This window comes from Neophocaena asiaeorientalis, unplaced genomic scaffold (genome assembly GCF_003031525.2).
Source record: "Neophocaena asiaeorientalis asiaeorientalis breed wild unplaced genomic scaffold, Neophocaena_asiaeorientalis_V1.1 scaffold504, whole genome shotgun sequence".
NCBI classification, from domain to species: domain Eukaryota; kingdom Metazoa; phylum Chordata; class Mammalia; order Artiodactyla; family Phocoenidae; genus Neophocaena; species Neophocaena asiaeorientalis.
In genome coordinates this window covers 3,009,641-3,036,755 of record NW_020174438.1, presented here as the reverse complement: position 1 = coordinate 3,036,755, position 27,115 = coordinate 3,009,641, and the positions used below count along the sequence as shown (strand labels likewise).

The 27,115-nt window shown below is 35.2% G+C and overlaps 1 protein-coding gene across 3 annotated transcripts in view; it reads left to right on the top strand.

Moving 5' to 3' along the window:
* The window catches only part of USP47 (ubiquitin specific peptidase 47), a 120,853-nt gene that overhangs the window by 42,899 nt on the left and 50,839 nt on the right, over positions 1 to 27,115 (top strand). For all 3 annotated transcript variants that reach the window (XM_024756991.1, XM_024756992.1, XM_024756993.1), the window contains exons 2-8: positions 4,283 to 4,486; positions 8,038 to 8,151; positions 9,561 to 9,699; positions 14,839 to 14,935; positions 18,907 to 19,052; positions 19,605 to 19,684; positions 21,642 to 21,791. In XM_024756991.1, coding sequence (XP_024612759.1) covers positions 4,283 to 4,486; positions 8,038 to 8,151; positions 9,561 to 9,699; positions 14,839 to 14,935; positions 18,907 to 19,052; positions 19,605 to 19,684; positions 21,642 to 21,791 — 930 coding nt within the window. The remainder of the gene's footprint in view (positions 1 to 4,282; positions 4,487 to 8,037; positions 8,152 to 9,560; positions 9,700 to 14,838; positions 14,936 to 18,906; positions 19,053 to 19,604; positions 19,685 to 21,641; positions 21,792 to 27,115) is intronic.

The window sequence follows — 27,115 nt, the reverse complement described above, 5'->3', positions numbered from 1 at the left end:
GTAGGGAACTTTGTGCCCTTCTAATAGCTCACCTAATATAGATGAAATGTTTTCCCAAGTGGGACATGCTTTAGGCTTTTCTAAAACTTTGCATTTGTTTTTTCTTACCTGTTTTCTCCTATTCATTATAGAACTTTTACTGACTCAAAAATTGTGCTCGCTTCCCTAAATTATGATGTGTCTTCAGATGCTTTACCTTAATGTTGGGTGTAGTGCTTAAATGGAACCCCCGCCACCAACCACCATCACTAATACCACCACCACCACATTCTTCCCAACTAGCACTTGCATGTGCTTAAATTTATTTAGGTGTGCTTCTGTTATCTATTACTGTGGAACAGCCTACGCCAAAACTTAGTGGCTTAAAACAACTAGTTTATTTGCTCACAATTCTGTGGGATGGGATTTGGGCAAAGGCTTAGCTAGTCAGTTTTTCTGCTTCACATGGCATCATCTCGGATCATTACTTGGCTGCATTGGCTGGTGACTGGCTTTGGATGGAAGGTCCAAGAAGGCTTTTCTTATCAGGCACCCCAGTGCTCCACTAAGTGGCCACTTTCTCTCCGGGTGGATTGTTAGGGTTTTAACACAGCATGGTGGTCCCAGGATAAATGGATTTCTTTTGCCTGGCTGGCATATAAGAGGAACATTCCAAGAGGTGCAAAGGCAGAAGTTTCCTGCTTTAAATCACACAGTATCACTTCTATCACATTCTGTTGGTCCTAGTTGGCCACAAGGCCAGCCCAGATTCATGGGAAGAGAAAAAAGAAGAAGAGTGGCAGAGAATTTTTAGCCATCTTTAATTTACCTCAAGATGGTGATTTTTTTGCTTTGGGCATAAGTAGGACCAATCAGGGGTAGAACTCCAAAGAAATTAAGAAGAAAGAGGACACCCCTATTTTCCCAGTTCTAAGAAATACTTTTTTACATTTAAGTATTGTGGAAATCTGTATGCTTAGTATAATATTGTAGAATTTCTTTTTCTCTTGAAAAGCTATAATAAAAAGATTGGTACAACTTTATTGATGAAATCTTAAAATTGGAAAAAACCAGTTTTTTCTTATTAGTTCCCAAACTGGGAGGCAGGGGGAGGGAAGAGATTTTGCCTCAGTGTAATTAGTGTGGGCAATCACGATAACAAAAATTCAGATGTAATCTATGGATGATGGCTATGTAATAGATTAAATTAGGACTGAAAAATGGGCCCAGGAGGTTGAGGATAAAGTAATAAGATTTACACGTGGCTAGCTTAGAACTTTAAAGGTCAGAATTTTTCGTTTGTTTAAATTATCCTAGAATTGAATTCAAGAGTAATATGTGATTGGCCCAGAAATTCTTATAGGAATCTTAAGAAAAAACAGAAGAGTGCACAAAGTTTTATGTAGGCATTCATCACAAAATTATTTCTAAAGTGTAATAAAGTCTAGCTCAAGAGTCATTAAAATTAAATTGATGGAACAAATTATTATTAATCCATGTAATAAAATATTATTCAGTTGTTAAAAAGATGAGTTAGAAAAAGTTTGACAAGGAAAGGTTACATGATATATTTATAAGTAAAGAAAGAGGTTTTAGGGCTTCCCTGGTGGCGCAGTGGTTGAGAGTCCGCCTGCCAATGCAGGGAACGTGGGTTCGTGCCCCGGTCCGGGAGGATCCCACATGCCGTGGAGCGGCTGGGCCCGTGAGCCATGGCCACTGAGCCAGTGCTTCCGGAGCCTGTGCTCCACAACAGGAGAGACCACAATAGTGAGAGGCCCGCGTACCGCAAAAAAAAAAAAGTTTCAAAACAGCATGTATATCTAACTGAATGTTTGTGTTTAAAAAGTGTGCATGTATATGTCTGTTTGTGTTTGTGTAGGAAAAATATTTGGAAGAATATAGACCAAAATGTAATAGTTATCTCTGTGTTATGAATTACAAATGATTTCCACTTTTTCCTTTATACTCTTCCTATTTTGTTTTTTTTTGGCTGCGCTGCACGGCATGTGGGATCTTAGTTCCCTGACCAGGGATTGAACCCACACCCCTGCATTGGAAGTGCAGAGTCTTAACCACTGGACCGCCAGGGAAGTCCCTATACTCTTCCTATTTCAAAAAAAGGAACAAAATTACTTATGTGCAGTGCACAGAAAAGAAAGCTATTGTCATTAAAAAGAATAAAAGGCATACATAAGATTAAATTTTGTGTTTACAATAGTACATTTATCCTTCAGATGAGATTCCATTGGGGATAATATTACCCACATCTGGGTGTGGAAGGAGAGGAGGCTGGAGTGCCTGTACCTTGCACTCACTTATTTAAGGAAAGAACCAGGAACTGCTGATGGCCATATGTTACCATATCATCATTCTTATGTATACTGTAATGTCAGCACTTCTGATTTCTGAATTGTTAGGTAGAGTTCTCTTGCTTGGACTGTCAACTTCAGCTTATCTGAAGCTTTAAAATCTGGCAGCTGTAGTGCTTTTCACCGGGAAAACTTGAGTCTGCCTCTGAAATATACTGTTGAAAATGTAAAAGCGGATCTTTTGTAGTTGAAATTGATTTAGAGTTTCTCGTTCCTTTATTGTGAACCAGAGTTAAAAAAGGTCCACTTTATGTTTCTCAGTTTGACATTAAAATGTGTAAAACCATCTATTACAAGTGTTAATATAACACCTTAAGCTTATAGCTGAAGGCTTTTTTGTTCTTTGTTATCCTGTTTATTTTATAAAAAATGTATTCTTCTTTATTTTGTTTTTAAATGGGTTATTATTGGTAATTAAATATTTTGACTTGTCTGAAATATAGTGCTAGCCAATCTTAAACATTATACTTCTTTTATAGCAACTTACTTCTGTTTTAAACTAATTGGATTAACCTTAGTTTAAGTAATCTCTTACAAACCCAAAATTATATATGGCAGAAACAAATTATAATTGTATTAGCCTGCCAAACAAACAAAAATACCTTGTGGTGGTCCTGTCTTCAATGCAAGTCAATGATAATAACTATTCTTATTTAAAAATGGATAATATAGAAGTAACAAAAGATTGAGGTTAATATTATTGTGTTTTTTATAAAAAAAGGTGAGAAATACATTCTTGTATACAGTACCAGTTTGTACAGTTCATATTTGTGCAACGCCTTTTATGGGGATAGCGAGAGGTCCCTCAGATAATGACTGCTGCCCTAGACTTTGAGGGAAAGCAAGAGATTTACATGATCAGATTTGCATATTAAAATACTGTTCTGGATTGAAGGAAGATGAGATTGGAAGAAGCTATTGCCAGGATCTTAAGATAAGATTCTGATTGCTGCAGGCAGGATTAAAGAGAAAAGGAATAGTTCAACAGATATTCAGATGATAGAAATGATAGAATTTGGTGATTATATGAGTTGAAGAAGAGGGAAGAAATGAGGAAGGTACTCCTCTCTGGTTTCAGCAGCTGGTAGATGATGGTACCATTAATTGAGTTGGGCATTACAGGAGGAGGGAAAGAACTTCTTTCACCAAAGTGCCTGATGTAGCCCACTACTGCTGTGGAAAATAGGAAAAAGAGTCGTGTCCTTCAACAGCTTGAGGGAAGGCATAGCTTCTTTGAGAAAGTCTCCTTTAAAATTTTTTTCTCTGATTTATGTACTAGATAAAAAAGAATGAAAAAATTTGTGATCCTAACTCCCTTCTACATTGGTAATTGAAAAGTATTTTTTCCTTGCTTTCCTTTACCACTCTGCTGGCTGATCTATTTGGGTAAGCTTGTCAGCTCCTAACACACTGATAAATGGGGCTTTTGGACTTTTGGTCTGTGGGTACAACAAAGTAAAGGTCAGGATGCCTGATTGCTTTTATCCTTTAGTTATGGATTTTGCAATCTTAGACAATCCTCATTGCATTTCTACACAGTTCTCTTTCTGTTTCATCAGGAAACCCAGAAATGCTTGATTTGACTGTGCTAGCATAGTAGTGACACATTTTTAAGGATCAGATTTTGTTATTTTCAACTGAAAATTGCTCAAGTAAACTTGTCTTCATGGGCTTGTTGATCATTGATTTACAGCCTTTAAAGGTGAAAGCAAATATCCACAAGAGCAATGGCTGATTCTTAAATATACCCCAGTTTTTCCAAAACAAACATATATGGTGCTTTATATGTTTGACATATCCATTAGAATATATTTCAGCCATAAAACAGTAGTATTCACACAGAGAAAATAGTATTTTGTGGGGGTTTTTTCATTTAATCATAGAAAACATAATTATATATTTAAAGATAAATAGTATATTTTTTTAAATTTCAGGTAGAAAATGCTGCTGAAGAACCAAGAGTCTTATGTATAATACAAGATACTACTAATTCAAAGACAGTGAATGAACGGATCACTTTAAATTTGCCAGCTTCTACACCTCTCAGAAAGCTCTTTGAAGATGTGGCCAACAAAGTAGGCTACATAAATGGAACCTTTGATTTGGTGTGGGGGAATGGAATCAATTCTGCTGATATGGTAAAACTCTAAACTGAAAGCATCTTCTCTTAAGCTGCTAATAATATTATAGTCATTATTGTTGTTGTTTTTAATAGTATACTAAATCCTGGAACCCTTCTTAATATTGTAAGCAGGACTATAGAGTCTGTGCAACTCGATATTTGGATCCTCTTCATCACTTTACTTTCATTCTAGATTCAGCATTTGATTATCTTAAAGTTTGCACAATGTCATTTCATTAGTTTTTTTATTCATGTAAGATGATTATCATAATATTGTGTCATCTATGGAAAATTTTCCAACATTTACTGAATGGGATATTCATTTTAAATATTTAAGTGAAAAAAGCAGGATATAAAATCATATGTATTTTATAATCTAATTTTTGGAAAAGAAGAGAAAATGTATATAGAAAGAAAAAAGTAATAGAAGGACTTACACTCCAATATTAACAGAGATTATGCACCAGATAGAGTGGTAAACACCTGAACAGGAAGGTTGGTGGTATCATGACTTCAGCTTCAAAGACCTCACAGTAAAGTTTTAGAGACAGGTATATCAAAAAATAATTACACTAAGATGTTTTATGTATTATTAAGTATGATTTACTACTTTGCTGTAAGTGCAAAGAGGAGGCACTGACCAATTTTGCGTGGGAGAGTGGCAAAGGGGACTGTTGAGTTGGATCTCATCTGTATTTTAGAATAGTATTCTAAATAGTCTTTTTAATTTCCTCTCAGTCCAAATTCACCCTGCATACGATTGCTAGAATTATCTTCAGTCATCTTAAATCATAGTACTCCTGTCACCTTCCAGTTTAGAAATCTTTAATGACTGCTCACTGCCCTGATTAAAAGTCATATTCCCGGGCTTCCCTGGTGGCACAGTGGTTGAGAGTCCACCTGCCGATGCAGGGGACACGGGTTCGTGCCCCAGTTCGGGAAGATCCCACATGCTACGGAGCGGCTGGGCCCGTGAGCCATGGCTGCTGAGCCTGCGCGTCCGGAGCCTGTGCTCAACGGGAGAGGCCACAACAGTGAGAGGCCCACGTACCACAAAAAAAAAAAAAAAAAAAGTCATATTCCCTAAGTTAGCATTCAAGACAATTGGTCCTTTAAATCTAATCTTAGCTCTCAGATATTGGACTAATTTATTTTCTTAACACAAAATTTCATACTTCTCTATCTCCGTGTTTTTGCTTATGTTACCTCTTCCTGTCCTATACCATTGCTGCTCTTAAGTTTTCCAGGAAAATACCTTTAAAGGCAAATGAATGTGTATCCTGATCGTATTTGGAGGACATAGTTTTAATTGGCTCTGCAGAAGAATAAAAGGTGTTGGGTGTTGCTTGATTTGCCTTTAAAATTGATGATATTTTGCCTTCTATTCCGTAATATATTTATGATTTTTAAAAATGTAGAACTAGTGTTTTTAAATGGGAAAAGAATCTGAAAACGAATAGCTATATGTACAACATACGTATAATCGAATCACTTTGTTGTACACTTGAAACTAACCAACATTGTAAATCAACTATAAGATAAAAAATTTTTTAAAAGTGTACTTACAAAAAAACAAAACCGTAGTGTTTTAAATTAACCAACTTTCCCCCTCTGAAATTGGGCAGTAAAATTGGTAGTCCAACAAGTTATACAAAGAGAAATGATATTTAATCTGAAACTTTGAATATTCTCTTTTACATTACTGTATAACTTCTAGTGTTGCCTCTTTTTCGATTTAAAGGATAGTTCTATACTGTCGGCCCAAGTCCTGTTTAGCTCTTACTTTTAAGAAGCCTTACTTGATGTTTCTTCATGCCACTTTAAAAGTAATCTTTCTCTTTGTTCTCCTATTGCACTTTTTATTCTGCTATGCCACTTATAGTCTTTTTATTATAGTTGTTATTCATTTGTGTCTTCCCCCTTGATAGAATATATTTTGATGTCTAGGACCTCATAGTATTAGTTTTGTATCCTCCAAAGATACTATCCCTAGGCACTCAAAAAGTGTTTGTTAAATTTACATCTGCTGTAGTACTATGCCAGGATTAACTATTTTTCTTTCTTCAGCTGTGACTGTTCTTAATTTTTGTGTCTTAATATGCCTACCGTACATTTCTATGAGTATACTCTTACCTGCTTACTGTACAATGCTGCATGTATGCTTCTTTGAAAACCTGATTCATTTATCTACTCACCATCTCATACACACAGACACACATTTATTGAGGTAAAACCCCTGTGTGTTTTAGCTGTATCATCTGATCTTTTATACCTGAGAGACGCTGAGAGATCTGGTTCCTGCCAGAGAATATAAGGGACCCAAAGATACCTTTCTTCCTTTCAAGTGGCTTCTCTTAGCTTCTGGTTCTCTGTCCTGTTTTTCTCATGGATTTCTAGATGTGATCCAAAGTGAGATTATATGTTTATTTTATTAACACTTATTTTGTGCTTACTGTGTAGCTAGTATTGTTCTGATACTAGACTTTATACAAATATAACCTCATTTAATCCTTTTAACCACACTGAGGTAAGTGCTATCCCAGCTTCATAGGTGAAAAAACTGAGTCATGGGGAAGTGAAGTAACTTGCACAGAGTCACACAAATAGCAAGTGGCAGAATCTCTTATAGTTAATTTTTTTGTCCTTAATACCTATGCTTCTATATAACATTCATTTTGTAAGAAATAAAGGCATCTCCATAAAGTAAGTCCTTCTAAGGAGATATTCCTCATGTCTTTGAAACATTAAAAACATTTCTTAATGAACAAAATAGTTTTAAGACAAAAGAATAGGGCATTCATCCCATCCCTCATTTTTCTCAACAGTGGACTGGAATGTTGGGTGAGTATGGCTTGGAGCATGCAAAGCTCTGTCTCTCATCCACCAACTAGAATGTATCAGAATGACAGCCAGGGTTTAAATTGCCTACCAGATAAAAGAGTTAGGTGAAGACTAAACATGTTAGATGTTTAGTTTTCAAAGGAGTGATCACTTCTATCACCCTGGGATCCTCTGAATCCTGACAGTGGACTTGAAATAGGTATCATTTACTAGGACAGGCTTTTCCTTCGAGGGTCTTTCTGAAGGTGCCCATTTTTCAATGTTACATAATTATTTGGGTTGGGTTGCTTAGTGTGTTTCCTTATGTGGGAATTCTCATTATATTCCTATATCAAAACATGTTTTTACAGTTTTTAGTGATATAAAATAATCTTTAGTTAATTTTCATGAAAACCCATTGAATACTATATTGCATACATTTTAGAGAACATCAAAACAAATGTTTACAATACTTTTTTGTGTAGTACTTCAGTTTTTTAGATGTTGGGGAATGTGAACAGCTGGGATACTTGTCAGTATATGCCCTGTCACTGGGCTTAGCCATCCCAGTTCCTGAATAGATGAGTTAATTCCAAGCCTAGATTAACAGAATTTCTCAGAATCTTCATTAAAAAAAATACTGTTTAAGCCCAATAATTGTAGATATGTGTCTATTTACATATTACTTGTTTTATTATTATAATTAATGTTTCTCATAATCTGAGATATCTTATTTTATGCTTGTAGGCTCCACTGGATCATACCAGTGACAAGTCTCTTCTTGATGCTAATTTTGAGCCAGGAAAGAAGAACTTTCTGCATTTGACAGATAAAGATGGTGAACAACCTCAAATACTGCTGGTAAACTCATTAGAAAGCCCTATAGTCATAATTTTTGTGCACTGTCACCTACTACTTGGGAAGCAGTTTTCCAAAGGAAGGAGGAGAGATGTGTTTTGCAATTTATGTATGATAAATTATTTTTCTGTTTTCTGTTGGCTTTGTATGTATGTTAACATGGTTACACTGGGCATCCATAGCACTTTGTGTATATAGTCTCTTGCCACACTGAGAATCACCACTAGAACAGGGATGGGGATGGGTCTAGGATCTCCTACTGTGTTTCAGTGGCCTTTTGTTTGGTTAAGCATTTGCTTGGTTGGTGTAAATCTTTGGCAGTTTTGCCCAGGTTTTCTGGTAGAGGAACAGAGCCCCAGAATTATCTACTCTGCTGGTTTTGCTCCTACTCCCCGTCCACCACCCCCCCATTTTTTTTGGAATGACTAGTTTGTAAAGTCTATGCTTTATTTCTGTTCTTTTAGTGTTTGCTGCAATTCATATTTCAATAGCCTTTCCTGTCTGGTTCAGTGGCTTTAGTGATCGTCAAATCTAGTAACTCCCAATTTGAGAGAGATTCATTGAAAAAACCTGGTCTGATTTACCTTGCTGCTTTACAGACTGAGGATACTCACAGAGTTTATGGACTTTTTCAGAACGCTTCTCTTTAATGAAGCTTTCCTCAGGAGAAGTTCTTCTGTTTGATGCTTTTCATTTAGAAGTCTATTGTGAATTAGAATGCCTCTCTGGACAGTAGACAGTAATTAAACACAGGACATCCATACAGAAGCAATGCCAGAATATGTTCTGACTTTCCTTAATCTCATTGTTTATTTTTATGACATCATGAGAAGATTTTGATTAGTCTGACATTGAAACTAAATTAGCTATTAATTTGGGGATTCATGTTTTAAAATGCTTAGTAATTAGTCTTCAGCTCTTAATTGCTTGTGCTGATTTTATATCCCTTACTCCTTTTGGACATCTTCCTCATTAATAGGAAGTTTCTTATTGGAGACAATAGGAGACTATCCATTTCATTCAATACTTATTGAGTGTCCCCTACCTTTCAGGCCTACTTAGCAAGGGTGATGTAAAAATAAATGATAAACTCTGTCATTAAGGAGTTCACAATTGTACTCTGATTAATTAGTACCAGAAATCTCTCTCATGTAAACAAAATTTGAAAAAGAATTAAATAAAATTGAGAAAGTAAGAACTTTGGAAGGAGACCTAAGCATTTTTCCAAAGTGTGTTATATTGGGCATCTTTCAAACCTTCCTACAGGAAATAGTGAGGGTATATACTTTGAATGTCTTGGCGGTACCAGTAATGCCTTGTCTTTTTTTCATTGCCTCAGGAATTAGTATGCCTTTTTTCATTGTTTTAGCAATATTTACCACTCAGTAAATATTGGTTATGCTACATTTTAGGAGGATTCCAGTGCTGGGGATGACAGTGTTCATGACAAATTTATAGGTCCACTTCCAAGAGAAGGTTCTGTGGGCTCTACCAGTGATTATGTCAGCCAAAGCTACTCCTATTCATCTATTTTGAATAAATCAGAAACTGGTAAGATATATTATTGTTGTCGTTGTTGTATTTTCATAAAATCATAGGGCATTAATCCAGAGTAATCTTAGCAATCTCAAGCCTAATCTTCTCATTTTATGGTTTAGAGAAAACAGACCCAGAGCAAGATCACTAGTTAGCAGAAGCAAAGTTAGAACAAGAATGTGGTTTCCCTTTCCCTCAACCCATTGTTATTTTTACTGTATTGTTACTGCCATTATTTAGTAAAAAATATTAAATATTGGATTTTGAAGGAAGACTTTTTCTGTTTGATAATTTTCTATCTTGAATTTAATCTTAAATTTTTGAAGTTGACTTCCTCTGGAAAGGAATGTATCTCCATGTGCATTGGAATAGACTATGGCAGATACTTTCATGTGGAAACAGATGGGCCAGGCTTATTTTATCAGAACTACTGTGTTATCTTCTAGTTTAATCTAATCATATAATTTAAAAATTCCTGTTAGCTTTTTTCTGAATATGTTTAAACCTATATTTTTGAACTTTTTTTCAATTTATTGAGCTAATGGAATTGCTTTATTTATGCAGTTTTATATTTATATATAAGACTGGTTAATTGCCTGAAAATATAATCTGGATACTTCCACATATCATTTTATCTTAAAACAACCATTTTCAGTAAGTAGTATTCGTGTTAAAAGAAATGGAAACAGGCTTAGAGAAGCCTTTGATTATATAGCTAGTTAATGGTATTTCATGTTAGGTATGGCTTCAGAGTGTTTACTCTTAGAACTGTAAAACAGATGACTGTAAATATTAGACACAGATATCTATTATAAAAAGAAAACTGTAGAGTAATATTGTAGGTACTGTTTTAATGTGTTCTGTAATCTTCCACTTACTATATTTTGTAATTGAAATGTAGAATAATTTCCTCATAGCTAATCTTTTGTACAGGCTTAATGGTGTATTTGTTCTGAAAATGGTAAAAGCTGGTCGTGTTTGGTATTTAGGATCATTTATATCAATAGAACTTTTTGCAGCAAACTACCAAGAATAAAAGAGAATGACAAAGTATCTTTTCTCATTATACTGTCTAGAGTATAGTGACTCCCAAATTTTTATTTCTTTAAAAATCATTTTGAGATACTTGTTAAAAATGTAGGTTCTGAGGCATTACTCCTCCAAATACTAAGTTAGTTGCTCTGCAGTAGACTGGATAAATTGCATTTTTAAAAAATAGATACCCTAGGTTATTATGAGATAGTTGGAATACTTAGAGAAAGTTCCAGATTTAACAAGTCAGGATTCTTGAAATTTTTGCTGTGTATTCTGACATCCAACTCAGTCCTTATGCAAGAAGTATTTACAGAACTCCTACTTTGTGCTGAGTACTGTATGGCTCTCTGATGCCTGTAAATTCCTAGAGACTAAAGCATACTTTAAAAAAAAAGTTCTCCTATAATACGAATGTAATACATGTTCATTGTCGTATTGTAAAATGAAAAAAGTGGAAATCACTGACAGTACTATTAACAGAAACTGCTTTAATGATTTTGCTTATTTTTGTCTTATCTTTCCTTCATCTGAATGCTTTTAAGAAAATGGGGAAATCATGTTGCGAGCAGACTTTTAATATATATTTTTTTGTGTAATACTATATGAAGAGCATTTTTCAATGTTATTAAATAGTATTTTAATTTGGGTTTTAAGTGGCTGAAGAATAGTGTTTCATTATATGATTTAGATACTTAAACTGTAATTATTACCTATTATGATGAACATACTTATACATAAGTTTTCATTTTCATCTGTGATTATTCCCTTAGAGTAAGTTCCTAGAAATTGAATTACTAAGTTGAAATTTATGAAAAATATTTTTAGAGGACTTTGATATACATTGCCATGTAATCATAGTTTTCATTCCCAACTATTGTTCCTCATACAGGTGTTTTCTCTACCAGTACATTTTCCTCCGGTGTTCTGGGGTACTGCCTTTGTGAATTAAAATAATCTGTACATGGGCTTCCCTGGTGGTGCAGTGGTTGAGAGTCCACCTGCCAATGCAGGGGACATGGGTTCACGCCCCGGTCTGGGAAGATCCCACATGCCGCGGAGCGGCTAGGCCCATGAGCCATGGTCGCTGAGCCTGCGCGTCCGGAGCCTGTGCTCCGCTACGGGGGAGGCCACAACAGTGAGAGGTCCGCGTACCGCAAAAAAAAAAAAAAAAAAAAAAAATCTGTACACATCCAAAGAAGCTGGGGTTCAAAAACTGTTCTTTTTAAAAAATATTTATTTATTGTTTATTTGCACCAGTTCTTAGTTGTGGCACACAGATCTTTGTTGCTGCATGCGGGACCTTCATCGTGGCACGCAGGATATTTAGTTGTGGCATGTGGGATCTTTTTAGTTGCGGCATGCGGGATTTAGTTCCCTTAGTTCCCTTAGTTCCCTGACCAGGGATCAAACTCAGGCCCCCTGCATTGGGAGTGCGGAGTCTTAACTACTGGACCACCAGGGAAGTCCCAAAAAGTGTTTTGTTACTGACTACTGAATTTGCATTTTCCTTAAGAAACTATTGTAAATGTACAAAATGTTTCTATTGAAAAATGCTCTCATGATTTCAACTCAGGGCTGTAAAACATTTCTCCATAATGCAGTGAGGCTGAGGACTTAACATATTCTTTCCTGTCTCCCTTGCCTACCAGCTGCTTTGGTAGCCAGCCACTGTTGATAGGAGATGGTTGGGGGTCGGGGGGACTTTAAGGAATAAGGAGTGGATTGAAGGCTGATGTGGACTCTCAGGTGATGAGAAACCACATGACTGAGGTATTTCATCATTTAAAACCGAGATATCTTTCCTTGGGCAGTTTCTTTCACAATTCTTTTTGTTTTATTTTATCTACTTTAGGAGTTGGCCAGTTTCATGCTACTTCATTTGACCTGTTCGAGTTCTCGTTCATTTTTTGTTGGTTCTATTCAGGATTTCTTTCTGCATTTGCTCTCTGCAGAATGGCATGTGTTCTTATGTTCTTCTCCCTTAACTAGCTTGTACTTACAATATTGATTCATAACTATTTCAGATAGAGGACCCACTTGATAACATTTATCATTTGAAATTTGCTGATTTAGACAATGCATAATGACAAAAGATTTCTATTCAGTAACATTTTATCTTACTAATCTCACTAAAACCTTCATACTTTTAGAAAATAGTCGTACATTTATTTGAAACACTGTTCATTCTGTTTAAATATGGTGCTGAGTCAGGTACAAAAGACCATAGGTTTCTATATGATTCTTATTGCTAGTGGTAAAGTAAACAGCAGTGGCAAAAATTATTACTCCCTCCTTCCCTTAAACCCCTCCCCCGCCACCCTTTTTTAAGCCCAGGGAAGGGAAACAAAGTCATAAATAAATGATACATGATTGGTCTTAAGGTACACAAAGAACAATAGCAGTATTCATTTACCTTTTAAGGCTGCAGGTAGAGTGGTTGTCCCTGACTGTTGAGGAATTGGGGGAAGGAGATGGAGAAGAAGGGAAATCCCAGCCAGCCTCAGCTGAGAAGAATGTGCAGAACAACCTGGTCTCCTTGCTTGAGTGCTGTCGTTTATGGGAAAGAGTCCGTTTATATAACCTAAGAATGAAATAATGCTTTTTATTATTAATAATCAGTCCAGATATCTTACAGATTTGTGTTACTTGTAAGTCACATGCACTTCTCCCTCAAGTGCACCTGCTGCTATGCTAAGTAGTAGGATAGGTAGAGAAATCAGATTTGACCCCTCCCCTCACAGTCTGTTGGGGAAGCCATACAGGTAAATAAACAGTTATAGAACAGAGTAGGACAGGGTGTTGTGAGCACAACTCAGATGGGGCATGCTGGTTAGGAATTGAAGCAGTTTATAAGTATATAACAATGTAAAGTAAATATATAAACATATATACATAGTATTCTTAAAGATGAAAGGCACTAGAAATCAAAGCTGGAACCTTAGTCCAGAGTGAACGATAGGTAGCTACTTGTTCTCTTCTTAGAATTGTACAAGTGCAGATAGCATGGAGTCTATTCCTCTTTTCCACAACTGACCAAGGTTCACTGTGCATTTGTTGGTCCTTTCATCACCTTCATTAGCAATATAGTTTATCCACAGTGTTTACCATTTCTTAAGATATTTTTGTTAATTCTTGGGAAATTGACAAAGTATTTCAAAAAGCTTCAGTGAAAGCCTTTGGCATGTATTGAGAAAAGATTTACGTTTTTTTGAGATAACCAAGTCTTTCAGTATTAAGTGGTAGTAAATAAGTTTAATTATTAAGCAATGTGTTTACCACATTTTACTAAAATAATGAGGTATAATAAAATGATGAGGCTGATTTGTGAGCTATGTGTACCTCATAAACTGGGCCTGAAGTCTCCTTCAAAGAAGTTCCGAAAATGTTCTCAACAATGGTAGCCAGTTCCAATTAGGTATATAAAACTAAGTACTTAAATAGTTCACTTGACTTTTGAATGCATGTAAGCTTCTCCTTTCCTTCTCCCCCTCTCTCGGTTCTCCCCTACCTCCATCTCTGAGTTCTCTTCTTACTTTAATAGTCACTCTTTGCATAGCGTGCTGATCTGTGGGATTTCATACTTCATGGGTGTGTTAAAACAGTGGAAGTCACTTTGAGTTTGTATACAGTGAATTTATCTCATGTTGTTAATTCTTGGTAGAAATTGGTTTATGGGGCCTGATGACTGGGATAACTGGTTCGGTACTGTCTTCATTTGTTGGGTATATATGATGTTTAAAGTGAATATGTTTATACTTTTCCATTTTAATACACAACTTTTAGATTTGGTGAACAAAGATGATTTTTGTCAAAAAATACTTTATTAAACATAACCCTCTTAAAGTTTTATTAAATGCTATGTAATATCCATGTGTATCTCTGAACGTATAGCAATATGTCCAAAGATCCTGACTTTTTCTGAGAAATAAGGTTTACATAGTGCACATATTAGCAAAGAGGTCTTTCTTAGGTGCTGTTGAAAAAATTGAAATAATTTCCAACTGTAACCTTAACCTCTCAATTTTTACCGTGTAGTAAACTCTTGTTAAGTTTTCTTTTCATTAATTTTTTGATGTAAATGCTGATTTATGTATATTTGTGTGTGCTTTTTTTTTAAAGGATATGTGGGATTAGTAAACCAAGCGATGACTTGCTATTTGAATAGCCTTTTGCAAACACTTTTTATGACTCCTGAATTTAGGAATGCATTATATAAGTGAGTATTCAAAAAAATTCTATAAATAAAATTGATTTAAGAATGAAAATATAGTTTTTAACTAATTAAGTCTGTCTTCCTTCTTGCACTTATTTGTTAAGTTTGGGGCATCTCTCTTAAAACATACCTTGAGTAGTAAATAAGAAAAGGATCTTATGAGAGACAGCATATGAAAAATTTGTGGGGAGAGAGAATCAGAAGTGCATAGACAGCAAAAGGATAAAATTGATAAGATTTATGTTTAAGATAAATTATTGTATTTAAGCTTCCTCACTTTTAGCTTTAATGCCTTTGTGAAGAAATAAGTTATCTGTTTTTGGAGATAATCTGGATGTGTAAACCATATTCTTTTTTCCTCCACCTCTCAATTTAAGAAGCAAAGTTGTCTTTTTAAACTTGCAGATTTTGTTTTTTAATTAAAATACAATGCAGCTGTTCCGGTTGTGTGTGTGTGTGTGTGTGTGTGTGTGTGTGTGTGTGTGTGTGTGTGTGTGTGTGTGAGAGAGAGAGAGAATGTATTTTTAAAAGAATGTATATATATCAGATACTTTAAAATGCTCTATGGAGGAAGTCCATATTTAAATAAACCCTAAAGTCAGACATTTATTTTTATGAGTATCCTATTATAATACATTTAATACACTCTCACTTTGTGTATTTCTTTACAGTATACATAACTTATTTTTTTAAGACATTTTAAAGTACAAATAAACTGACTTTTTTCTCCTTTTTGTGTTACTTTTGAGTAACATCTTTGTAATTACTGTAAATATGTGTTTAAACTATTTTTGGAACTTTGATTATTACAAACAACATTATATTACCATGGCATTCATATGTAAGCTCATCATCTGAATTTACTTGTAAAAATTGGCCTGTTTTTCATTCAGCAAGTATTTGTTACCTAGTGTTTATATGCTAGGCATTTGGTAGAGAGAGATGAAGTTAGAAATAAGATCTTTGTTTTTAAGTAATTTACAGATCTCTTCACAGTAGCAATATATGTATGTATAAAATAGTTTAAATAACATTTAAGGATGGCTAAATACCATGAGAGTTTAGAGAGAAGGGAGATTAATGAAACTTGGAGAAGTGGCTTAGAAGAGCAAGTAGAACTTGAGGTAGGTCCTGAAGATAGGTATGGTTTGGCCAGGTAGAGACGAAAAAGAGGGCCTTGTAGACAGGAGGACTTTCAAGAGCAAAACTGAGTAATAGTAAGTGCTACCTAAATGTTTGTTATTGTTAGTTTGTATCAGGTACTGTTCTGAGCACTTTACATATAGACTCATTTAATTCTCATGGTAACTGTATGAATTATTGAATACATGCTGTTATCCACATTTTACAAAGGAGGTAACTGAAGACACAGAGAGGTTAAATAGTTTGCCAGAGGCCACACTGCTAGAAGTAGCAACCCACTAGATGCCAGAATTTCCATTACCCTGTTCGACCTGTATTGTAGTTGATGCCACTAAGTGCGATATGTTGCAGGGGCCTCTAGGAGATCGGCTTAAATGGAGTTTTTGTCAGAAGAAGATGGAAGATGAGGTTAATAGATGAAATCTAGAGATTGTCCTCAAAACTAGAACAAACTCAGTAGTCCATGATAATGTGCCTTCTCTGGGGAGTGTTACTTAGGAACAGGGATCCCAGGAGCTTAACCATGAGTTCCATCCTGGAAGAGGTCCGTAAACATATAGCTCTGTGGAGAAGAGTAAGAGCATAGCCAGATTGATTGATTCAGCAAACATATGTTGCACACTTATCGTGTGCCAAGCACTCTTTTAGGCACAGAAATTACAGTGCTGAATAAGACAGAGTCCCTCCATTAGACCTTCTCTAGGTCAGCCAATAGAATGAGCTCATTTCACAGTCATGTATGCCATGAAGAAAATCACGGCAGTATGCAAAGAATAACTGTCAAGACGTAGAGTGAGTAGTTAGGGAGGGCCCCTCTGAGGAAATACCATAGAATAGACTTGACAGGAGTCAGTCCTGTGAAGATACAGGAGAAGAACATTCAAGGCAGAAGAAACCGTAAGTGCAAAAGCCTTTGATGAACAAAAATCCATTGTGACTGGAGCCCAGTGAGTGGAGGGGGAGTGAGAGATAAGATTAAAGAGGATGCCTTAGAGATTGTAAAAAGAGAATGAAGCTTTTTGCAGGTGGGGAAACAAAGTCCAAGAGCCTGATGGTGTTTCATAATGTAGAACTAAGGAAGGAATGGCTCCTTTAAGAAGCTGGACCTCGCTGGGCTACAGACAGGGTAGCACTAGCATGAAGGATAGAGTTCTGTTTGTTTATTTTCTTCACTTGCTACATAACAGCCGGAGAGAACCTACCACTTTAGGTGTGTAGGCATGAATTATGGAAAATTTCAAAATATTAAAAAATAGTGAAATAGTATAATGAATCCCTCTGTACCCATCACCCAGCTTTGGATATTATCAACTCATTATCAATCTTTTTTGTCTATAATCCTCCATTCTGATTATTTGGAAGCACATACCCAATCATATCATCGGTAAATTATATCTCAGGTCACTGCTAAGATTTCCCTGATGGCTTCATAATATCTTTTTTAAACATTCTGTTCAAATCATGATCTAAACAAGGTCTGTGCATTGAAATTGATTGATAAGACTCTTAACCTAGAAATGCAAACCAAAACTACAATGAGGTATCACCTCACACCGGTCAGAATGGCCATCATCAAAAAAAATCTACAAACAATAAATACTGGAGAGGGTATGGAGAAAAGGGAACCCTCTTGCACTGTTGGTGGGAATGTAACTTGATACAGCCACTATGGAGAACAGTATGGAGGTTCCTTAAAAAACTAAAAATAGAACTACCATACGGCCCAGCAATCCCACTACTGGGCATATGCCCTGAGAAAACCACAATTCAAAAAGAGTCACGTACCACAGTGTTCATTGCAGCACTATTTACAATAACCAGGACATGGAAGCAACCTAAGTGTCTGTCGACAGATGAATGGATAAAGGTGTGGCACATATATACAATGGAATATTACTCAGCCATATTGAGTTATTTGTAGTGAGGTGGATGGACCTAGAGTCTGTCATACAGAGTGAAGTAAGTCAGGAAGAGAAAAACAAATACCATATGCTAACACATATATATGGAATCTAAAAAAAGAAAATGGTTCTGAAGAATCTAGGGACAGGACAGGAATAAAGACACAGATGTAGAGAATGGACTTGAGGACACGGGGAGGGGGAAGGGTAAGCTGGGACAAAGTGAGAGAGTGGCATGGACATATATACACTACCAAATGTAAAATAGATAGCTAGTAGGAAGCAGCCACATAGTACAGGGAGATCAGCTCAGTGCTTTGTGACCACCTAGAGTGGTGGGATAGGGAGGGTGGGAGGGAGATGCAAGAGGGAGGGGATATGGGGATATATGTATAGGTATAGCTGACTCACTTTGTTATATGGCAGAAAGTAACATACCATTGTAAAGCAATTATACTCCAATAAAGATGTTAAAAAAAAAAAGACTCAACCTATTAACTTTTAATCCCCTTCGATCTTTTTTCCACATTGCAATTTATTCCTTGAATATCAAAAACTGATGGCATTTGTTCTATAGTTTTTCACAGTTTGGATTTTGATGGTTGAGTGTCATTTAATATTCTGTTCCCTGTATTTTTATGAGTTAATAATTAGGACAAGAATCTTGACCAGATTCAAGTTCATCAATTACTTTCAAATGACCTTTGCCTTTTATTCATGTTGCCTTCTTATGTCTTTTCTTGTGAAAGTCTAACTTTTTTCTAAATTTATGCATTAGAGAAAGACTAATGTTTCATTAGATATTAATAGCTTCAGTTAATATCCAAAGCCCTCAGAGTTAACATCTTAACATTTGTTATGATAATATTAATTATGCTTTAAAGAATAAAGATATTTTGTAGATAATTTGCAAACATTTCATTTCAATAGGTGGGAATTTGAAGAATCTGAAGAAGATCCAGTGACGAGTATACCATACCAACTTCAAAGGCTTTTTGTTTTGTTACAAACCAGCAAAAAGAGAGCAATTGAAACCACAGATGTTACGAGGAGCTTTGGATGGGATAGTAGTGAGGGTACCAATTCTCTTATAATGATAAGTATTTGTAATAGTCAAAGGAATTCTGAGACCGTATTATAAACAAATGACACATATTAACATCTTAATTAACTTTACCTTAAACCTTTTGATTGCTTTTTGCTTGCATTTAAAAATAACTTATTTTTAAAATTTAAGCTCTGAGGCATAAATTTTTGATCAATTAAAATTTTCTTGTAAAGTAAGTTTGGTTATCCTCTATTTTTATGTACTCAAGCTAAAATTTTAAAAGGGTGTTGGCTTAGATTTTTATTATCATATTTCTTGACTCTACAGTGAAAAATAACAAAAGTAGCAAATATTGTAGCACTATAGAGCATATGCTATTTATAAAGTGATGAGCTCTTGTGATTCTTTTCCTTGTGATTGCCTTTTTATGACTATAATGTATATTTTGTATTCTTCTTAAATTTAGCATTATTTTACGTAGACTTTTCCATACTTCTGACAATTTGCTTTTAAACAACGAGTTAATGCTACATTACACTAAGTTAATAGCTCTTTTTAATTAAATTTTATCTTAAAATAGCTTGGCAGCAGCATGATGTACAAGAACTGTGCAGAGTCATGTTTGATGCTTTGGAACAGAAATGGAAACAAACAGAACAGGTAATTTATCTCTCAGGTTGAGGGGAGTGTTTTCTAATAAATTATTCATTACCTTACAGTGACTTTATTCTATTGGAATGTTTTAAAACTTGGGCATTAGTCCAGTTGTCAAAGTACTGACAGTTTCCTCGTCTTTAAAATAAGTTGGGCCCTGTGATCTAGATGATCTCTTTTTAGCTAAGAACTAGGTAATTCATACATGTGTGTGTGTTTTGGGGATGATTTTTGGACAGTATTTTCAGATATTTGCTAAGTAAATTAGATGGCTTATCTGTTACACTTTATAAAGTATACATTGTAAAGTATATTCATCTAGCATTACCTTCTTTTTGACAAGTCAGATATAGGCATGCTTTTGACACTTAGGATCCTTGTTAATCTGACCCTATTCTTCTTATCCAGTGGAAGGAGGAACAGGTTAGAAGTGGGAGAATATTAGATATATCATTGGGGTGAGACATAAGGCTGAACTGGATGGGGCTCAGGACTCAGTACAGAGGAGGGTTTATGCTAGGTGTAGTGATAGAAGATCACTAGGGGTAAAAAAAGGGGAAGAATCTGGAAGGTAGCCTGGAGGATCTACTCTCTGATTGGAACTATTATGATGGCTTGGACTAAAGTTTTTCAAACTAGATTGTGATCCATTCACTTATGAAATCAATTTAGTGAATCAACACCAGCACTTTAAAAAAAAGGAATAAAATTGAAAAGTATAAGAGAAGCATCACATAAGTAAGGGTAAGTATTGTTTTATGCAACTTTTGTTACAGTTATATATATTGGGTTGCGGTGTAAATTATTTTCTTACTGTGGATTGCTATCCAAACTGCTTGAAAAACACTGGATTGAAACACTTATAAATGCCCTCTCAGGTAGAGAAGACATAATCAAATATAACTGGGGCAGGTGAATGAAGAAAGCTTCATTAAATAAATAGTATTAGAGTAGACAGTTATGGTGGATCCTAATTTGAAGGCTTATGAATTCTAGATACTTGAAGAGGTATAAATTTATGAAAGAGGTAAACTGTAATATGCTTTCCCTCTTACCTGTTCTTAAGAGATATTGGAAAAAATTTTAAGTTCATTTAGTGATCTAGTTTCTCTTCATTATAGGATTGTATTTTCATAACTTTATGTAGATGGTATTGGGGTGTTTCTTTTTCATAGGTCTGAAGGTACCCTTCTCGTTACATCCCTATGTGGGTCAACACTTCTATTAAGACCAGCTAGGGCGTTCCTTCTGAGCTCCCAAGTTTGGGTACAAGAATCTTGAGACAAGACATTCACATAGAGGGTCCTTACTTAGGGAGTTACCTGCCTCCTTTGAACCAGAATAGCCCCAGTTGGCTAAGTTTGGGGAGTAGGTGAGAGATCCATTCTTTTAGGTGAGGATATTTTGAGGGAGATGGAGTTTAAGATTTTTTTTTCAATTTCTGTACATTTAAAAAATTACAGTATATTTTTTCTTAAAATTGTTTTATGTATATTACTGAAAGTTAAAAAGTTTTATTTGTACCTTGAGATAGAGGATATGATTTTAGGAATCAGAATATTGCGAAAGTGGTGGTAATATATGTAAAGCTATAAAAGTAGCCAGTTGTTTAGCTGTGTGATTATCAGTATGCCTAAAATAATGTTATGATGTATTCTCATCCTAATGAAAAGATAATACGGGGCTTAGTAGTGAAATCAGTAATCAACTTATCAACAAAACACATTTTAATAGTGGGATTTTTAGTAATGTGAGAATTGAAATAATTTTTGCACATTCTTATTTTGTTTTTGTTAAACCTTTATTTTTTTCTGTAGAATTTAGATTAGATAAATCTTAAAGCTTTCTAGAACGTCAACAGTAAGAATCAATATCCTTTTGAAAATCATTCTAAAAGGCATAAAATATTGGTAACTTACTTTTAAGGAATGCTTTAAAAAATATAAATGTTCTTATTTTTTAGGCTGATCTTATAAATGAACTGTATCAAGGCAAGCTGAAGGACTACGTGAGATGTCTGGAATGTGGTTATGAGGGTTGGAGAATCGACACATATCTTGATATTCCATTGGTCATCCGACCTTATGGGTCCAGCCAAGCATTTGCTAGTGTGGTGTGTACCTTTCAGCTGACTGCTTGTGTATCCATACACAGAATACATAATAGCACAGTGGTATAATATATCCTAAGGTAAGTATCATCCTAGATACACCTTCTTGGGTTGTTAGACATTCCTGCATTTAAACTAGCAAGATCTAGAAGATTTTTGACCCTTCAGTGAGTCCTAATAGTGCATGTATAAGAGGGGAAGTATATGCAAATATACTGCCTCATGGCTCAATCTTTTATTCTTTCTTAGAGATGACTAGATTATTTTACTTCCTTTTTTTTTTTTTTAAAGCTCTAAACAATCTATTTTATGAATGGTACTTTTTTTTTTTTTTTCTGGCCTTGCCGTGTGGCTTGTGGGATCTTGGTTTCCCGACCAGGGATTGAACCTGGGCCCTTGGCAGTGAGAGCATGGAGTCCTAACCACTGGACCACCAGGGAATTCCCTGTAAGTCTACTTCTGTGATTTTTTTTTGTTTTGAGGGTATTGTTTTGTTCCATTGGAAAAATAACCTCTGGTTTTTTTGACAAACAGAGGCCACATTTTTTAAAGAAGCATCCCTATTCTAAAATTTAATTTTAAAATGACCCAGGTATTATATAACCACAGATAATTTGAAGACTCAGAACTATATATAATTAACTTAGTTACTTATATATTGAGTATCAAATTGGGTGATTAAGATTTTCTCATTCCCCCTTTTGTTATCTATTTTGTTTTGTTTTGTTTTGTTTTGTTTTGTTTTTTTTGTTATCTATTTTTAACTGCGTTTTGATAATTTTATTATTGCATTTTATTCTTATGTTTGCGTATTGAATTGCTTATACAAAGGGAGAGTCTTGGAAGGAGTTAATTTGACATTTAAAATTAGAGTTCAGAAACATTTATTTGAACCTGTTATGAGCCAGGGGAAACTTTCAAAGCTAACTAAGATATCTGAAAAAGTAGAATTTCATCATGATGTTGCTTTGGATCTTACTTATGCTGCAGTCAAGCCGATGGTGGCTGCAGCTAAAATCAGTGTTCTTAAAGCTAGTCCATACTTTAGCCTCTAAAATAGTGCTACAAGTATGGTTTAGTACTCTGGCCTCTAGGACAATTGATGCCCTTTCTTTTTTTCTCCTATTTTTATATGACTTAAGGAAATAATCAGCAAGAAGTTATGGAATCAGTTAGTGGGGATCCAAAGGAAAAGACTTTCTGGATAGTGGAAGATCAGGCGTCCTTTGCTCCACTGTTTTTCAGTCAGCTTCCTGAATAGATTTGAAAAATTTTGTTAAGTGCTTAATAGTACCCTTTGTAAACTGCCACTCTGGGTATATGAGATTGGCATTGCTTTGAGTGGCTCGTTTTATTTTTCATTTTTGTTTTGTTTTTACTTTATTTATTTTGACAGTTTAAGGTAGAAGTGACATACTGAAAAATCATTAACATATGTGTTTCAGTGACTTACCTCCTAGCTTATTTTAAAATATTGGCATTTCTTTAACAAAATATACTAGTGAAATAGTCAGTAGTCCCAAGTGATGTACACTATTTTTTCTACTTTATTTATGAAAGTATTTTTTATGTAAGATTTTTCACATATATGTTCAGTTTAGTTTTTCCTTTTTTTACATATTTATTGAATGTTGAGAAAGCTAGTTTTATTTGTGTTATGTTGGAATCTAATATTTGAGTATTCAACAAGTATAATTGCATAGCTAAATCTATATGTTGTAATTTATTCACCTGCTGAATCGTCACCACTCTCTTCAGTACATTATAGACATAGCAGTGGAATGATTTGGAGGACATTTTTGGAGAAGTGAAAAAAGTCACATTTCTAAATGAAATTCTCCAAATTCTCTTCTGCACTGATACATGGATGACGGTGGTGGTGGTGGTGGAGATTATTCAGTGGGAATTGGAAGTTACAGCTATGAAGCAGTATGTGAGCAGGTTTATAACACACATGCGCTAATAGGGCTTGCAGAAGGGAACCTAAACCTTCCTAGACTTTGCTGGAATCTCTTGAGGGAAATTGCAGCAGGTGAAACTACCCAAGATAGGGGTTCTAAGGAGGATACTACCTTCAGAGAACTTTAGTTAGAGGTAAGTGGTTTCCCTTTATTTTCTGAATTCAAACTTATAACCTACACTTGTTAAACTGCAGAAATCATCATACAGCATCTAAATTTAGTGTTATATCACTGCTTGCCATTGTGTATTTTGTTCTATGTGTTTTAAAAAGAATTTGGTATAAATGTGGATTGTAAATGTCTAGTTAAAAGAAGCATTATAATATCTCATTCAAACTCGTATAATATTTGGCCTTAATTTGAGTTGAACTCTTTTAAAATTTATTTTTCTACTTTTATTAAGGGTCTCTGGTATGTTTGCCGTATTGGCTGTGTATACATATACACATAAACATACTTGAATACATGCACACATATATACACACATGTACTTACGTACACATACAACATTGATGGTTATATGTTCTGCTTATTATATATTCTGTTTAGTGAGCCATAATACTATAGTTACGTGTGTTCCATGAGGTTAACACCTGGTGTTTAATTTCAGATAATTAAGTGTGAAGTTCTGTTAAAAATGAAAGTTGTTTTTTTAAACTTCATCTGAAACATCCAATTTCTATAGTTGTTTTATCTCCATGTTTTATCTCCAAACTTGAGAATAATATTTAAGGTTAAATTAGAATGGAGTTGCCACTTAGTTAATTTATCATTATAACATCTGTAATCAATTTTCATGGTTATTTTTCACCGTGATTGATAACAGACTAGTTTTTAAGTAAGTGCTAGGAATCACATATAGTTTTTTAAAAAGCTTTTCATCCTAATATTTCTTTGTTGAATCATTTCTTAGTTATTATAACTATAATATTTATTAAATTTCTGGTCTTCATTCTACCTGGCCAAGTAGTGAAAAGGGTTCTTCTGGCATTCTGTCTCTCAGATTGAGTTCTATTCAACACTAGTCTCCAATGAGATTTAATAGATGTTTGGGAGAAGGCTTCTGATTAAATAAATATGGGAAACTGTGTAACTGTAATTCTCTTTGGGAAGTTTACAGTGCATATTTAATTTTAAATGCCCTGAGTGTTCCTGTAGTAGAGAAATTTGTTTAACTGGGTTTAACCAATCTTATATTTTCTCTGTGGGACATGTCAGTATTTCAAGAGACACTAGGATTCTAAGGAACATATTTTGTGAAGCTCTGCATTAAGGTGATTTAAGGAAGTCTCTACTTTGTTACATTAACATTTATGTCCTTGGGACCTTGGGGGGGGAGTGAGAATACTAAAATATATGTTATAATTTCCTGTTGTTTTACATAGTTTGTTATTAATCCTGAAAGATTATATTAATCTTTTAAAAAAACTTGATTCTCAGTAATTTATTAGGTAATTACAACCTTTTATTTTCACTGATTAGAGCTATCTGCATAAAACCAATCTCTCTGAACTTTATAATCAAAGAAACCTTGAATCTGCTCATTGCCAAGCATATTTGAGAATGTATTATTATAAGAAGATACTCCTAAATACATTCTAATGATACATAAAAATTGGAAATATTTTTATTGGTGAATTATGAAAACATTTCATAAACAAAAATGATATAGCCTCATGTTTGACATTAGGGAAGCTTTTCTACTTAATAGTAAATTTTATTTATTTTTAAATTTTTTTAATAGTAAATTTTAAACACTATCTTGTTATAGATACCCTTTGTCATGTATTTACTGAATTGCTTATTCTGTGGCAGGCACTGTTCTAGAGCATTTATTTTAGGGTAGTTTTATTTTCTTTTGGGATAAGTACATTTAAGTATCTGTTTATTATGACAAAATGTCTGAAATTGGATTTAGCTGTATAGTTCCATATAGTGTCTTTGGAAAGATCAGATTATGTACTTGTTCCCTAAGTAAACACAATTTAACTATCATTTTAAAGTTTTGAATAGAAAATTGTTAAATTCATAAATATTTACAAAATCGTAAGTGTTCCAAGTATTTAGTGTACACAAGTTTATATCATAAGTGCTACCCTGATTTAAAACGTAATTTGAACATTCTTATATGGCTGGCTTAACCACATAACTCATTTGGGTGGTAGAGTAGTCCAAATTTGTCCAAATATGTAAGTATCACATAAAGAAAACTCTCTTCCACAGACTCTATCCTCATTTTTCCAGGAATTTGTGTGGTTGGACGTAGTGGGAACCAGTTTAAAAAGTGGGGACTTCTGCTTTCAGGATGATGGAGTAGATGTACATTGCCCTATTCCTCCCGCTAAAACAACTGAAAATCTTGAACATTATATATAAAATAAACATAAGAAGACTAAAAGGTGGAGAAAAGGCATAAAGACTAGGGACCTCAGGATTCAAGGAATGACATGGGGTGAGTTCCCTGGGTTTTCTTTTTGCCTAATATATCCCAAACTTGAAGATGATGGCAGGCTGGAAATAGCAACTGACACAGACTAGTAAGCCTGCTCTCTCTAGCCAAAAGACTAGGAAAGACAGAAAAGGTAGCCAGTAACTGCTATGCTGTAGCCAAACACTGCAGAAAGACTATGGCCCCAACCCTAACCCATGCCAGCCAAGGCTGAGTGGGGAGCCTAGACTTCCACCCTTACGAAATTGTAACAAGGCTCTCCAACCCCCTGCTGGGGTGATTTCAGAGAAGATTGAGTAGGGAGGCAGGAGTTTCTTCCCTGCTCGACAGTACTGAACCTCCCCACTGCCATTCTCCCTTTCCCCTGGTTAACTGTCATTAGAGACCATGTGGGGAGCCTGGCCTTACACTCCCACCTAAACAGTAAGGAGGTGCTCCTTTCCCTTCCCACTGGAGTAATGTTAGAGGAGGCCTAGGTGAGAGTCAGGACTTTCACCGCTTCCCAGGAGTAAGGAGGCTCTCTCCCTCCTACCTGTGGTGTCGGTGGAGGCCACAAAGGGAGCAGTAATGAGATACTCCTGCTGTCACAGCCCAGGTGGTGTCAGCGGAGGCTTACTGAGTAGCCAGAATCCCTACCCTTGCCAGCAGTAGTGAGGAACCCCTCCCCACCGCCAGTTTCAACATTGGCCAAGTGAAATTGGACTTCTACTCCCACCTGGCAGTAACTGGGCAGGAACCTTTTCCCCAGCTGGAACAGTGTCAGAGGAAGCCAGCTAAACTGGAAGATTTAAAATAGGGTCCAGAATATCGTAATACCCCACATATTAAGATTTCAATTAAAGAAATCATTCTGTATTCTGAGAACCAGGAAAATTTCATTTTGAATGAAAGAAGAGAATCAAGAGACATAAACACCA